The following is a 16,332-nucleotide window of genomic DNA, read 5'->3' on the forward strand; positions in this document are numbered from 1 at the left end:
GCCTTAATTATTTCAATTTAAACAGTCTTGGACACCTGCTGGTCTGAGTATTTTCAATGTTTAATGCATTGCATAACCCACGGTTTCAATAAATTGAGACTCCATCCCAAAAGAAATAAACAAACTGTGTTTTATTCTTTTTTTTTTTGCCGAGTTAAGGGAGAGTTTTGAAGTAACATTTAATATAACCATAGGAACTTAAAAATATGTTTTACATGTTGTCTTTAAAAATAATTTCTAACTTAAACCTGAAATATTTTAAGATGTTGCAAAGTATCTGTTACCAATGCGGTTTCTGGTTGGCTAGGGTATGCCCCTAAGCCAGGCAGAACCCACCACTCTAGTCAGGGCAAGTATGTGACACACCAGAGATAACCTGTGCTCACCCCCTTGTAGCCCGACACAGCAGTCAGGCTTATCCCCAGAGGCAATGTGTAAAGCGTTTGCGCAAAACACACTCGCACCAGAAACGCAATGAACATACCACAAAAGAGACTCCATATAGGCTTTTAAAAAAAATATATCATATATTGTACATATTACAAATACAGAATGACATGAATCATGAATACTGTGCAGATTATGCCAATTCTGAGATTATACTCATTATCCTTACAAGGCAACTCAAAACGACATACATTGGAACAGGGCATGAAATGCAGCAGTTCATAGAATAAAAACATGTGAGTAATCAATACTTCACATATTATATAAATGCTGGCAGTGCAAGAATCACAACACCTGTTAGGATCCTAGTGCAGATTTAAGGCATGGACATGCAGTCTCTTAGGCCAGAACACATGAATCGGCACAAAAGGCTAGGGCACAGTGGTTCTGGGGCTCCTATTAGATATCATGCAGTAATTTGTAGAATGCTAAAATGGGGCCTCCGTTGAGGTCTTACCCTGTCATGCTCACACCCAGTTTCTGTGCATCAAGTACCCCCAAGCATGTGTGGAAAACAGGGGGGAGACACAAACCTGTGAAATCATGGGGGGAGGCCTCTTTGGTCCTCCCTGTCATCCGGGTCCCAAAGAAAGTCAGCTGCTGCTCGGTGAAACGAGGCGAAGTAATGGCAGGAGATTCAAGGAAGGCCCCTCTGACCTCAGTGTGTCCACACCTAGTAATGGCAGTATCCCCACTTGTGAGGAGCACAGTGGGGCCACCCCCCAGCACAACATGGTCAGTGGGCTCGCTCCAGTTAAAAGCAAAGGGGCCAGCAACTCACTGAGACTGCTTCTGTTCCACCCGGTGAAGATAAGACTGTCTCTGGTGTCATGCTGAGGCTCTTTGAGCTGGGTCTTAGGGATCTTCAGCAGCCATTGGGCATTTTCCTTGCAAGAGGGGGCTGCGTTGAGTGGGATTTCACACAGGCAATGTTAGTCTCCGCTAGAGCGGCTTCTCTGTAGAAGGGGTCCCCACTGGGGGGATCCACATGGCCGGCAGACGTGTTTCCCCCATCATGAAGATGGTGCCACTGTATGGCACTTTCACCTTTTAGGCGTTGTATGCTGCGGTCCCCTCACCGGCGGTGGCCACATTTGCCGTAATACACCAGCTGCTCCTCTTGAAATCCAGGCATGTAGCAGGGCTCAGGGAAGCACCAAACACTGGGGCCATGCACTGTTATCATAAAGGCGAAGCTCTTCAGCATGCGCTGGTTACAGTAGTTGGAATGCTCAAAATGAGCTGAAGAGCTCGATATGTGCTGTCATGGGTGTAACAATAAATAGAAAAATTAAGTGCTCACCATGCACTCAATTGCAGGGGAAGCCAAGGAGCAAGAGAAAGTGCTCCCCACACTCTGGGCTCCTTGGGATGCACCTCGGGGCACGAAGAGGCAGGCAGGCCAGCACAATAAAGCAAGTAAGCTTTCTGGCGATTCTTCCTAGCAACCCAGTAGGACTAAGTGCACCCAAAGTCAGGGAACAGCTGGCAGTAGGTCAACAAACAGAAAAACAACCCATTGAGTCCTTTAGGCTACCTAGCAAGTAGCAGTCAGTAGGGCAACAAAAAACAGAAGAGCTATCTAAATGAGTTCTTTGAGCAGCACATCAATCCCTTTGACAGAGGTTCAGTCCCAGTTTCAAAAGTGCTCCACAATCATGGGGTCTGCAGTCTTTTTTCAGGGGGTGACTTCGAAGAAACCCTTTCAAGTGAAACACAACCTCCTTCCAACCCAGCCCTGTCTCCAGACATCGGTATAGATAATCAGTCCATTGTGTGAGACAAGACACAGCCTATTGACATGTAAGGTGTCCAGGGTGATTATCAGTATGCAGATGGATGCAGAGGCCTCTCTTGTCACAACCAGCCCCACCTGTGTTGTGGCTCTCTGGAAAGTATGAACAAAAAATGTAGCTGTCACTCTGCCACAGACGTGAATTTGAGTTGGGCTGCAAAACACTAGAGTTATAAGCAAAGAGAAATGCCCACTTTCTAAAAGTGGCATTTCTAAAATAGTAGTGTAAGGTCCAACTACACCAGTAATCAGGTTTTCTCGCTACCACTCTAAACATATCACACATGCTCATGCTACTCCTTTCAGATCAGAAATTACCACTTAAAAGTACATAAGGGTATTCCAAATGCTGACCTATGAGAAGAGCAGCCCTCACAGTAGTGGAAAAACAAAATAGGCTGTTTGTCACTACTAGGACATGTAAAACATGAAAGTACATGCCCTACCTTTTACATACACAGCACCCTGCCCATAGAGCTATCCAGGGACTACCTTAGGAGTGACCTAGGTATAGTCAAAAGGCAGTTTAGGTCTTGGCAAGCAGTTTCAATTGCTAAGTTAAGGTGGGAGTAAACTGTGCACGCAGTCACTGCAGTGGCAGTCCTGAGACAAGTTTGAAAGGCTACTTCTGTGGGTGGCACAGTCAGAACTGCAGGCCCACTAGTATCATTCAAATTGCTCAAAGAACTCATTTAGATTGATCCATGGGCCAACAGATCTCACTGAGAGATCTAATTGGCTGCCACCACATCAAAACAATGTGGCGGCAGCCGTATTAAGACTCAGTCCAGAGTCCTTAAAAAATAAAAGTGACAAAAAGACATAAGAGTGCAGGGAAGGGATACCCAGACCCCCCGCCCCTCTACACCTGGAGCAAAAAAGATATTTAAAAAAAAAATTGGCACAAATTTGTGGAGGGTCCGTGATTCCACAGCAAAATTTTCAAAAACAGAAAGCACAGGCTCTTTAGCAACTTTGAGACACCATTGTTTGGGATAGTGACCAGGGGAGGGGGGTGGGGATAATGGGTCGTTGGGCAAGGGGTTGGGGGGGAATGCTGGGACGCTGCTCTCCTTCTGTGAGAGGTTTTAAAATGCTCTGCTCGGTGGGATCAGATTTCTGTTCCCCTGCCTGCGCTCCTGCAGGCAGGGAAACACACTTTGCTTCCACCGAGCAGGAGCATACAGAAGCAGCTGGCTGGGGCTGACAGGCCCCTGGAGCTCCCCATGGTGGCCTCCAACTTGCTTCTTGGTGGTGCCCCAGGTGTGCACTGGGTCACCCACCTACAAATAAGACTTGATCTAGGGGGAGGGGTGCTGTGCGCCCCCTCCCATTTATATTGGAATTCGGCTTGGTGGGGGGGGGGGGGGTTGAGTCCCTGTGAGCAATTAAAGCGTGCGAAGAGGGTCAACCTCATTTAAAAAAAATAGTTTTACAAGTTATAAAATGTTTACTGTTAAAATTAATTTACTGTTTACTCATCTATTAGAGTTTTAGGGCCGTATGTACAAACACTTTTTCCCATAGACACAGAATGGGGAAAAACCTTTGCTACATCTGGCCCTTAGTTCTTAATTTTGTTTTAATATTTCTCATTACAACCTATTCCCATGTGTGGATGTCCTGTCCATTGTACTTTTTCCACTCTTTCTTAAGTTGGCCACATTAGATCTCCTATTTCTAAAGATAAGTTATTATTTGCCAGGATACATTTTCCTCATTTTCTCCTTTGCAAACTTTTCTAACCTTCCCAGGGTAGCAAGTTTTTATTTTTATTTTTTTTAATTTTTTTTTTAGTCCATCCCTTTTAGAATTTTTCATAACTTATTTCTATACTACGCTGTCCAGCTAAGACAGCATTCTTTGTTTTGTTCTCTCCAAAATCTCTGCAAAAACATAGTTAAAATTGTTCAACCTTCTTCATGTCTTCTGCTGCACCTCCTTGACAATTATACTTTTTTCTTTTGTCTTCCTCCTTTTTCACAATTTGTTTTCACTCGGAGTTGGTGTGATATTTTTTCTGCCCCTGTGTTTTTTTTTATGAGTTGCTGTGGGAGAACTGGAGGAATTTTAAAATGTTATACAGTTTTAACTGATTGTTACAGGTTGGTTGTTATTGTCTTTGGTGCTCGCATGTCTGTCACGTTCCGTTCCCTGTGTCCTGGTGTCAGTTTGTTTGGAGTTTGAAATTGTTGCATAAGTGTTGGTAGAATTCATCCTTGTCCTCGAAATAGAATGGTTTGTAACACTTTGTAAATAGCCAATTCCATGCGATTGCAGTACAAAATAGAGTGCTGCTTCTCAGTATCTCTATCATTTCTCTCTTCTGGCCCAACCTGTGTTTGATTGCAGTTCTTGAAAAAGTTTTGCTTTGCTTCTGCTTCTGCTTATAACATTAGGGTGTCAGAGAAACTTCTACAATGCAGCGCAACAGAGACCAGAATGTGACCAACAGATTAATCAAAAATGGAATGATATAAATTAAATTAACACCCAACATTCACTTCACAACTGCCCTCAAAGCTCCTCTTGCAAAGCATCCTGCATCTGTGTGTTTCTTGATGTCTTGAGGACATAGCATGTAGGGACTCTTGTAACTTCAGATACAAATACGTGTTCTGTCCTTTCCAGTGCTTGCCAGGCCCTCTAAAACTATAGCTCCCTTCAGCAGAGTCTTCTTTTGCAAGCTGGCCCCAGGATTTCTGCAAAACAGCAGGGGGCTTAAGGCAGGGACATAAGTGGACAAACAACATAGTAGCCCACGGTCAAAAAAGAAAGCTAGCCCCCGGGTGCACAAGCAAGTCCTACCCCATGTACCATGAATTTGGGCCGACTTCTGTCTAGCAATGTGCCTATATTGCCACATGAGCTCAATTGAGCCTAAGTAAATTTTCTCACATATTATAAGCATGATGGCTGACAGTGTAAAGCCTACTTGCTCAAACTCATCATGTTGATGTGCAAGTTCATCCTGGCTGTGCCTCCTTATCTGACAGCAGTAGCGTAACATTAGCCCCAGCAGTGCGGGGGCCCTCCGAACTCCAGGACGTCACCTCACCACAGTACACTGACTGGGTTCCTGACTGTGTCTGGAGGGGAGGCCCTCAAGTTTCGTTGTGCCACTGTCTGACAGGGACTATCCTAGTACAGCTTCAGCTACCCACACCTCTCACCGAAAACGTCCCAGGGCCACATCCATATTCAGCTTATTGATTCTTTAACACTCAGCCATTTGACCTCCGGAAGATCCACTCCTTGCATGTGTTCAAACCATTCCTCAAAAATCATATCCTACAACTACATGTACCTTCCAGAGAGCGGCTCTGACGATAAGCTTACGAAATTACTCCTTATCATTGGGATATGTTTTCCAGGCTTGAAGTTTTCTTTTAAAAGTTGTTGCTTTTAGGTTTGTTAGTTATGTTAATTCATTTGCACTGAACCAAGAATAGCATTTGTAAAAGGGCTGATTTGTTAACAAAAACCACAGAACTGGAAACAATGTGTCCCATTCACTAGGAGTCATCTGGGAAACTAACTTTGTTAGGTCCCTTTAGTTCCATGATCTTACTGAGCATTTTTTATATGTTTGTATCACCTCACCAGTGTTTAGTGTGAGCCAGCGGTTGCTGGTGGGGCCACCGGTACTTTTATTTTTGAGGACCGGCACTTACTTTGCCTCAAGGGCCTTTGATCTACAGCAGGAGAGGAAAAACATACATAGGGGAAAGAAGGAGAAAGGGAACGACGGCAAAACTGTCACAAAGGGAGAAAGCAGTAACCTGCAAGAGTGAGATAAAAGGGCAGGAAGTGTGTGGTAGACCCTTAAAGATGCATGAGATGGATTCCAGACTACTCAGCATTGGGATGCTGTGCCGGCCGTGGTCTTGAGGGCAGGGCTTTAGGCACCAGCACTTATTCTTCTACAAATTAAGCACTGCACTTCACACTCTTGATATAACTGATTAAAAGATCCACTATCTTTATTTTTTTTCCCCAAGTGTTTTTATTAGGGTTTTTCATTGAACAGTAACATTGATATGAACAGCCCATATGGTGTACAATCTGCAAGTTAGAGTAATAACCTCGGCAGACAGATGTAAGATATGGGGGCGTCTGACGATCAGGAGAGCGACACAAAAAACAACACAAGGAGATAAACAGTCCATAATAACTCTGTTCATTGCATTGCCTAAACTTTTAGTAGTGAGGGGCTCATACATAAACTCAGAGAGAAAAAGAAGAGGGAGTTGGAATGGAACCAGGGCGCTACTAGGTGGAGCGTGTGTGTAAGTGTACAGGGTGTGACAGACGTACTGAGTTAGCTAAGTTGAAGTTGTGGAGGGGGCCTACCAGGGGCAATGGGGAGTGGTTCAGTCCCCCTACCATTGAGTCACCCTACCATTGTCAAGAAAGGGTGAGTTGCAGAAGAGGACAAAATGGTAGTGCCTGGGGCAAAGAGGGCCCAGGTGAGGAGCCAGCAATCTGGGGTTCACAGGGGTAAGTCATTGTTTCAAACTAGCTGAACAAATTGGTCAAGAAGGGTGTCCCAGGCAGGCGAGATTTGCCACCTGCAGAGATGAAGGACTTCCTCGTAGTGTAGGGCATTTCCTTCAGCCCTCCCCCTGTGCCACAGTGTCCTATACCAGGCCCCAGATGCAGGGGCCTGATTCGATCTCCAGTGTAGCATGACGGTTCTCTTGGTGAGGAAGAGAGTGAGGCTAGTGAAGCATGCTGTCACCGCTGTGTGTTTCCCACTTTTCAAGATGCCGACGATACTGGTCTCCCATGTGTAAATGTCGGGAAGTTATGTTACTTCTTGGAGTGTAGTGTGAACCGAATGCCACTGTATGGGAAGAGCTTCTCATGACCATAGCATATGCCTAAGATCTGCTGATGGTGCAGAGAAATACCGATTGAGCTGTTCAGTTGTTAAGTATGCCCTGTGTAGGACTGTGAACTGTATGTTTTTGAAGCATGCATACTGGGAAATGTGATGTGGGAATTCGAGTGCCTTGTCCCACTCAGCGTCGTGTAGCACTCACCCGTAGTTAGTCTCTCATTCGTCTCTCAGTGTCATCAGTAGGACCCCTGTTTGTCCCCTCAGTGCCCTGTATAGCCAGGTAATAACATGACGACCTGTTCTCATATGTAGTTGAGTCTGCAATACAGAGTGGGTTTGGGGCTCCTTCTCCACAAAGGACCAAAGGGTAACGTGTGTCCCACTTGGTGGTATGTCGGGTATTGACCCCTGGGAAGGGCGTAATAATGAATGAGTTGGTCGAGGGAGAGGAAATGGCCATCAGCAAGGAAGTTGCAGACTGTTGACAGAGAGCAGGCAAGCCAGTGTGCTAGGTCTGCCGAGAAGTGGAAACCAGGGTGGGGGGGATGCCGGAGCATAAGGTGGGACGTGTCGAGTAAGGTAAGCTACTCTCTTGAGACACCTGCAAGCAATTGTGACCTGTGCAAACTGCAGGGTCTGAGGGATGGCCCTGGGCAGAAGGAAATTCTGGAGCACCGAAAGAGGTGGGCCAGATTCTGCACATGTTTCAGCTAAGTGGCATTCTGCAAGCCATCACGAGACTCACTGGAGCTGAGCAGCCTACTAGTAGGTCTCAAATGAGGGTGCACCCAGGCCGTTCCTGCCCTCTGGTAACTGCAGTTTGTGTAATGCAATGAGATTGAGTTTAGCACCCCAGATAAGCTTTCCAAGCATTGTGTCTGGGTCACAGAAAAAGCAATGGGGGAACACCAGTTAGATTGGTGAAATAATAAAGAAGGTATTGGAGAACAATCATTTTGGACAGGGCTATTTTGCCAGTTGCAGCTAAGGGGAGTACCTTCCAAAATTGTACCTGCAAGTTCAAGTATGTGAAAGCTCTCCTGAGTTTTCCCTCAAGGAGGATAGTGGGATAGTGGTAAAGGTGCACCTGGAGGTAGCCAATGGTGTTGCCCTTCCAGTCTAGCAGCGTTTTCCCCCCAACCCCCAGACGCACCTCAAGAAGGGGCAGGTTACCAGTTAAAGGGAATGTGCACCATTTGGGCCAGTTTACTCGGTCAGCAGTGCACGTGAACGATTGCAGTGTGGTATAAGGGAAACTGCATGGGTCACGCCACCTAAGGGTATCACCCAGACCACTCCCTCCAGGAGAAGTCTAGCAGCAAGAAGTTCCATCACTAGCATGAACAATAAGGGGCAGAGGGGGCAGACCTGTCCTATGCCCCTTCTCACAGAGAAGGACGGTGAGATCAGCCAGCCCAGATTGACCATGTAGGTAGGGTCAGTGTAGAGCAGCAGTGTGTAGGCTCAGAGATGTTCACCTGTCCCCATTGCGACTAACAACTTGAAAAGGTAGGCCCAATCCACCTTATCGAAAGCCAAGTCTAGCTAGGTCAAGTATGAGGCAGCTTGGTCCGTCAGTTGAAGCAGGCAGAGTATGTTGTGCCAGGTGTTGCACCACGGCACAAAGCCATTTTGGTCAGGGTGTACTAAAGACGGTAGGATTTGGGCATATCGTTCAGCCAGGATTTTCCCCAGGATCTTGCAGTTGGCTCCTAACATGGCAATCGGCCTATAAGATGCCAGGAGGGTCGGGATTCTGATGGCCCTTAAATATACATACCAATAGGGACTTTCACAGGGTTGAGGGTAGTCGCCTAACTCAGAGAGCTTCATCATACATCTCAGCTAGCGTAGGAGAAAGAAGCAAAGCAAAGGCACTGTAATACTCATTTGGAAGGCGGTCAAGGCCGGGAGTCTCATTTCTGACTAGGATGTGGATGGCCAGTTTGATCTCAGGGACATTGATAGGTTCATGCAGTCTCTGGAAACGGGTGAGACGTGGGTGTGGGAGCCCGGTCAGGAACGAGCAAACTACCTCCGTGGTTGACGAAGATCCACCGTCAATATACATCTTTCTATATTTAGTCTGCCATGTTCTATGTAAAGTGTGTTTAGCTGAAATGACCAGAATAAGTAATTACTAAAAATACAAATGTAAAATCTAAGTGCAATCGTTTTCCATTTTAGTTTTCTTTTGTGTGCCTTTGGGAATATTGCTGAAATGCTTAAAATGGTTATGTTTACATGCAGGATGATGTTACCCTGAGTGGATACAAAAAATACTTGGCCTCGGAATCATCCCCAGCTCCCCTCACCACAGCAGAAGAGGAACTAAGGCAAATTAAGATTAACGAGGTACTGTACACTCATGGATGCAACCTTAGAATGCATTTTTCCTTCCAGCCCTTGAATAATATTGACGTCTCCTTAATCATGTCTAGTGATACTTCTTTTTTAACAGGAACACTGTTTTAACAAACAGACAGGTAAATGCTTCTTTATGAAGTCAGGCAAAGGTGGCACAGTTGAAAACGTTCATATGTTATCTTGGCTAGTCTGTTTAAACTGGGCAGTGTTGTAGCCTTAGCAACCTTCTAACGCACAGGGTAAAACTAGAGAAAATCCCGTTGTAGTCGCAACAAAGAAAACGCTACGTTAAACGGATTTGCATAAAGGGAAAAGTGATATTGCACTTTGAAAATGATTACATTTTAAGAATGCAGTAGTAGCGGTGGCTAAGATAGTGACATAAATGGACACGTTTCTCTGCGGATCCGACCCGCTATGATAATGCTGACACATTTGACCCGCTAACTGCAACATCCCAGTGCCCCATGTGTAGCACCAACCAACATACTTGTAACAACATAGGAGTCGTGCCCAGGAACGATGATACCAGATTCCATGGACGCTGCATAAACTGGGAAACTGCCCAACAAGATGTCAGCAGATCCTCGATGAAGCAGCAGTCGGTTAGTTGACGAGGAGCCACGGCAGCAAGGTTGCCTGATCTGTAAATGGCTTGGGCCACGGAAGGAGATTATGTAAGGCGTAGCCTGAACATTTACCTCCCAGGACTGTGCTGAGAGAAATACTAGCAGCTTGTACCCTCCAGAAGAGCTGGCATATGGGACTGCCCCCCTTAAATGCTCCACGACATCCCCCTGCATACTGATGCTTCCTGGCCTTGGTACTTGAAAAGGCTGGACCCTGCCACATAGATAAGCACCATTAGGAGATGCAGAGCCCCATGCAGATGAAGGGCACAATAAAAAAATTAGCTCCAGGAGATCACACATTGCACATACCTCCCTTTTTACTGTGCTCCACAACACTTTGAAAGCCACATAAGATCGCACCCTAATACCAAGATAAGGCACAGTCACTCCACAGGTTCCCTGCTTGATTACCAATAGGACAGTACAATATGTGCAATAGATGAAGGTGGCCCTCCCTCTCAGAAGCTGAACTTACCCAGAACAAGCTGTCCTGCTGATTGTGAACACTGTCCCACTGGCTTGCTTGCCTGGTGGCAGGTAATTTTAGCATCACAAAAGGAGGATGGACGGAGTGCTGAAACTTTTCACCCACTCACTGAATCCATCATTCTTTTGCTCACCATGCCACCCCGGTTTGGACCCAGCTATATGCAAATCAGCTTTGATCCTGTTCCCCATGGGAACAGTCCAGCCCAAACTGCCAGGCCAGGTCCTCCCTGGACCAGAAGCAAGCATCTAAGGACCAGTTTTTTTTTTTTTAATGTTTTTTTCAAAATGCATATCTTTTTATTTTTTGATATTGAACCTATATGAGTTTCATTTAAGATATTTACTTTAATAAAATACAAATAATCTGAAGAAATAAGAGATCAGTACAATTATTATAATGTACAAATGCAACTGCTGTATCTTTTTTCTGTAATTCAGTTGATATTTAAAAAATAAAATAAAAACAGAAAAGGTGCAGGCCATTGGACCACTTTATTTTACATCCACTTAAAACGTCCCACAAAAGAATATTTAAGCTTTACATCTTGGACATGCGCACAACGATAAATGTACAGTCCACTGTTTTCATTGAATACCTTTGCTGCTGAAATTTCTTAAAAGTACTTAAAGTGAAAAGAAAACACAAGATCAAATGTTATGAGTGGTTTGAAGGTTTTAAAGACCGTATTTAAAAGAAATGTTTTCACTCACCCCAAGACCATAAAAACACAAGTATACTGTACCACTTCAATTTAATTTCACAGGCATTCAAATGTGCTGGGAAAGGGCGAAGGATAAAGGAAATCAATAAGTATTGCTATAAACACCATAAGTCACAATATATTTTAGATAATTTAAAAATAAAAAAAGGCAAGAGGCAGCATTTCAGCAGCAAGTGCTCAATAACAAATAAAAAAAGACTAGGGATAGTACAAGGAACAGGAGACGAAAGGGACAAGGCTGCGGAACAGCTTTGGCTGTCTTGTATTTACGTCTTTGAAGACCATGATTGATGGAATGTTCCCACAACGGTAGCAATAGTTGGAAGCAGACCACACTGTTACTAGTTTCCCATCGAACATGAACTTGTAGCCTTCGTGCACCAGTTGATGTGCTCTGCAGATGAGCTTGAAATTGTTGATGTGAACAAACTCATTTGTGACCTTTGCGACAAACAACCAGCCTTCACCCCTCGGACTTATTGCCCAGGTATCAACATCCTCAGGATCAGACCACACAAGGTCACAAAATGCTCCTTTGTGAGGAATTTCTTGATTGCGTTCAATCGTTCGGATCTGGTCGAGTGTCTTGATGTCTGGTGATAAACCTCTGTGTACACATAATATCTGCTCATCTATTAAAGCTGCTACTGTGAGCATATCGAAAAACGTTTGTGCAGTACCGCCATGCATTTGCATTTCCATATTTTGTTTGGCATTCATCGTAGAACCCATACACTTGGCTTATTTGTCTACTCTTGTGATTCCCTCTTAAGAGTGTTATACGATCAGTTCATTTAGCCCTCAGCGCAAGAAGATATGTAAAGGTTTCAAGGCTATAATAACCGCGGTCTAGGAAATCCCCCATAAATATGTAGTTTATGTCGGGGACTGGGCCTCCAGTTGGGAATAATTCACAAAAGTCGTAAAACTGTCCATGTATGTCACCACGAACTGTAACTGGTGTAGAAACAGGCTGTACATTAGATTCTTCTAACAGGAGGTCACAAACGTAGTCACACAATCGCTTCAGGTCGTTCTCGGGCAGGTACTTGCACTGTCGCGCAATCTCCACATACTTATCCAGGTCTAGGGGTGCCATCTTCTGAAAACAGAACTGTTGCAGGCCAAAGCTGGAAGCGGCCTGGCGTCACTTCCTTTGACAGGCACCTTGGGACCGGTTTCAGGTTATCACCCATCATCAGCCAGGCTAGCTTGAATCCAGTGGCACAGTGAGCACCAGATCCACGTCTGGGCATACCCTCCCCACTTAGGGCAACTTTATCAACACAAAAGGATGATGGACGGGGTGCTGAAACTTTTCAAACACTGACTTCCAGTCACATATCTGGTTTAATCCATTGGTCTTTTTCTCACCATGCCAACCCAGTTTGGACCCAGCCATATGCAAATCAGTCTTGACCCTGTTCCCCATGGGAACAGTCCAGCCTGGACTGCCACCCCAGGTCCTCCCTAGAGTAGAAACAAGCATCCTGGGACCAGTTTCAGGGTATCCTCCTTGATCAGCCAGGCTAACTTGAATCCAGTGGTACAATGAGCATGGGACCCACGTCTGGGCATACCCTTCTCACTTAGGGCAACTTTTTTTATTTTGTGATGTTGCTATATGCGCCCTAAGTGGTTAGTCTGGTCTGAGCTGGCACAAGTCTAATTAGAACCAAAAGCTTCTGTTACTTGAGGGGGGGAGAGGTTGCTAGGGAAATTACTAAAAGGCCTAGGTGTGGTTACAGCTGCATACCTGATTGCAAGAAGTGATTGGGTCTGCTGTGTCATTTAGTGAGACATGGTAGTGGAAGCCCTCATGGAGGGTTGGACAGATCACATCAAGATACTCTGACTTACGGAGGGACTCAGTCAAAAGCCTTTTTTGTTGACTGTTTTTACATAGTGTTGGCTGGCGGTGGGGGAAAACAGAGGAAGAGGATTAGGGAAGAGCCTCTTAAGATTACAATGCCTTTAGTCCTATTGCAGAAATGATCTTCAACTCAATGTTTGTATAGTCATAATTCTGAGGTTCACAGGATAGTAGTAGTACTTTTATGCTCTAATTTAAAACAACTGTGCTCCAACATGGCAAAAATACTCTCCGGTAATGTTGAAGGTTTAAATACCCCATTGAAAATGTACTTTGTCTCCCGAAAACAATGCTCACTGAATGGGACAAGAACAAGATGATGCACAGGGCCTTCCGATTGTGCATTACTCTTCCACCACATTGAAACACAAGGTAGCTATTTTCTCCACAGAGTCCTTTCTCTGACAGTTACTGACATAAAAGATGAAAAGGTACTAAATTCTTGATGCTACAAGTCGTGTACACTGTGGCCACGGTGTATGACTCAAACTCAGTAAACTAGACATGAGTGGATAACATGAAAATTCCCTAAGAAACTTAAATGCTCACTATGTGATCTGGGTCTATGAGACATGTAGTTAGAGTTATATTTATACACTATAGATTACACTTTATTTTTGCATGTTCATCGCTCTTACTATCAAATTGATTTCATCTTAGTAAACAGTGCCCACGCACTCCTGATTAAAGACTGCTAGTGGCTTCAGACCATGCTCCTGTGATAGTTGATCTCACCCTGGGCTCAAAACTGTGACATGTGCCACTTTTGTGCATGTGGCCATGTTTGTTTAGAGATCCAGTCTTTAAAGAGGTAACAGCAAAACAAGTTGTGAAGAGTACTTCTCTCTGAACAAAAATGCAGAGGTGCCACTCTTCCCAGTTTGGGGTGCTTTCACAGCAGTAACGAGCGATATGCCTCACCCTATGACTCATCTTTATAGCTTGTGAACCCTACAGGTTTATAAATTACAACACAAATTAAAATATAAACAGTAGTACTGTAGGTCCTCTCTGTTGCCAACATGTGTAAACTCACTAATAATTAGGTGACAATTAAAGGCTGCTTACACTAATAACTTAATCTCTTTTAACCTAATTTGTAGGACACTATTGACCCCGTCACTGCTGACTTCTCTCTCTCCACCTGCCATCTTTAACTTTCTGTTCACTATTTCTTCACCCTCTTACCCTTTCTGTTCTTCCCCCTGCTGGCTTCATTCCTGCCTTATGCCTCAAATCTCCTTTCAGAGTCTGTCGTCCATTAGCCCATGTTGCCTGGTCCGCGTGGCCTTCCTCCCCTGTCCTAGATGCCCCTAAAGTTTCATGACTGACCCCCAGTCAGCCTTCATGCTCCATGCCCTGATTAGTGCTAACTGACCACAGGGTTCTGCCATATGAATGGGGCCATTACTAAATCAGTAAAGTCTCTTCATAGCCCCGGATTACAACGTCGTGTGTTTTTCCCCGGGTAATACAAATGAGACCTCAGGTGATGCAGGTGGGATATTATTTTAAATTCAAGAAGCCTCGGGGAGGAATAGCAGAATCTAACATTAACTTTAACATTGTAAATGGCACTCAGACGCCTAAACATTAGAGGGCCATACGCAGCATAAAATGTGGTTTACACATGATGCTAATATGATACAACATCACTTCTGGGGTATCCTGCCACGGACTAAACGTTTGTTCATTTCGCAGTGTCCAGAAAGAGTATAACTCTGGAGCTTGTCCTATGCCAATTGATAATGCGTGCCTGATTTAGTGTGTATTTCAAAACGCAGTTTCGTATTTCTTTTCAGAAACAGTAAACGTATGCCTTGAAAAAACGATGTTTGTATTCAATGGCTTGTTTCCATTCTCTGTGATCCTCATTCACCGGTACTATTGTTCCAAAGAAAATACATGACCCTTGGTGACCTCACACACCTGTGTTTCAGACATGCATGATGTGTTTGTGGTGACAGGTATTCGTTGTAAAAAGCCAGGAATGCCCATTTGAACACAAAACTTCAGTTTGAATTCAGTGTATGTGGGAAATGCATCATCTGGTGCATGACAATTATGCTAATAATTCAAAGTTACCTAGTGCATATTCGAACTTTTGCCATGTCTCGGTTTTGCAAAGTAGAGGTTGTCATTCTCGACACCCTTTCTTATTGCAATTTAAATATTATGCCATCTGTATACACATAGCTCCAAACAAGTGAATTTTCCCCTTTGGCACTGACGAACAAACGTTAAGCCGGGGCGTTATCTTAATTAAAATGATATTTTATCTGGGAGGTTTACCTGCTACCTGAAGAAATTTCATTATACAGCTTTGAAATGTAATAAATAGTATAAAATTGCATTGGTGTGGGTTAAATGTTATTCTGACCACAATTTGTGATCTGGCATTTGAGACAGCCTTAGCTGTCTCACAAGGCTATTGTTTTCCCAAAAATCATAACTAATGTGCATACATAGCGGGGTTTTTGATCAGCAGGCTTTTTCCATTGGTCTGTTGAATTGTCATTCACATTCTGCTTCGATTCAGCATAGCATAAAGTTTGGGACAATGGGTCCACCCACTTTAGCAGTTGGCTCCCTTCACTTTGAGTGACTGCAGAAAGCGTGTGCGTATTGCTCATATATGCCAACAATAGTTATGTTTTGTTTGAAGACAAAGCTCTTTCGAAGTGTGCTTTATAATTTTATGACTGTATACTACTTAAAAAGTAAGTATTTGTTTTGCCTGCAGTTCAAGGGCCCAGTTAGACAGTGGTATATTTCATGTTTCCATTTTTAAGTAGCTGTTATAAAGTGCTAGAGTGACATTCTGACCGCCTGAGTCTCGAGTGTTTGATTAGGTGATGAGGTCTTCACAGAAAATAATAGTAAAACGTATGGTACAGCCAAAAGGTTTGTGTTAACAAAAAAACACAAGTAAAGAAGCCATGTTAGTAGCACCTTGTTTATTTTTCTTTTTTGTGTGGCATATGCTCACAATAAACAAATGTAGAAAAAAAAGAACATAGTCACTACACTAGCATATCAAGGCCAGACCTTTTGGCTTTTCCAGTGCTTGTTTAACTGGGAATGCTATTTATAACACTCCCTTTGACATAGTCTTGGAATTTTCTGCTTATATACCCTGTTAGACCTGTCGTCCTTGGAGTGGT

At 44.1% G+C, this 16,332-nt stretch overlaps 1 protein-coding gene and 1 pseudogene across 1 annotated transcript in view; one reads left to right on the forward strand and one right to left on the reverse strand.

The window, feature by feature from the left end:
- The window catches only part of TWF1 (twinfilin actin binding protein 1), a 173,444-nt gene that overhangs the window by 68,237 nt on the left and 88,875 nt on the right, over positions 1 to 16,332 (forward strand). The window contains exon 5 of the mRNA XM_069228826.1: positions 9,336 to 9,440. Coding sequence (XP_069084927.1) covers positions 9,336 to 9,440 — 105 coding nt within the window. The remainder of the gene's footprint in view (positions 1 to 9,335; positions 9,441 to 16,332) is intronic.
- LOC138288386 (serine/threonine-protein phosphatase 6 catalytic subunit pseudogene) lies at positions 11,494 to 12,451 on the reverse strand (annotated as a pseudogene).

This window comes from Pleurodeles waltl, chromosome 4_1 (genome assembly GCF_031143425.1).
Source record: "Pleurodeles waltl isolate 20211129_DDA chromosome 4_1, aPleWal1.hap1.20221129, whole genome shotgun sequence".
Taxonomy (NCBI): Eukaryota; Metazoa; Chordata; class Amphibia; order Caudata; family Salamandridae; genus Pleurodeles; species Pleurodeles waltl.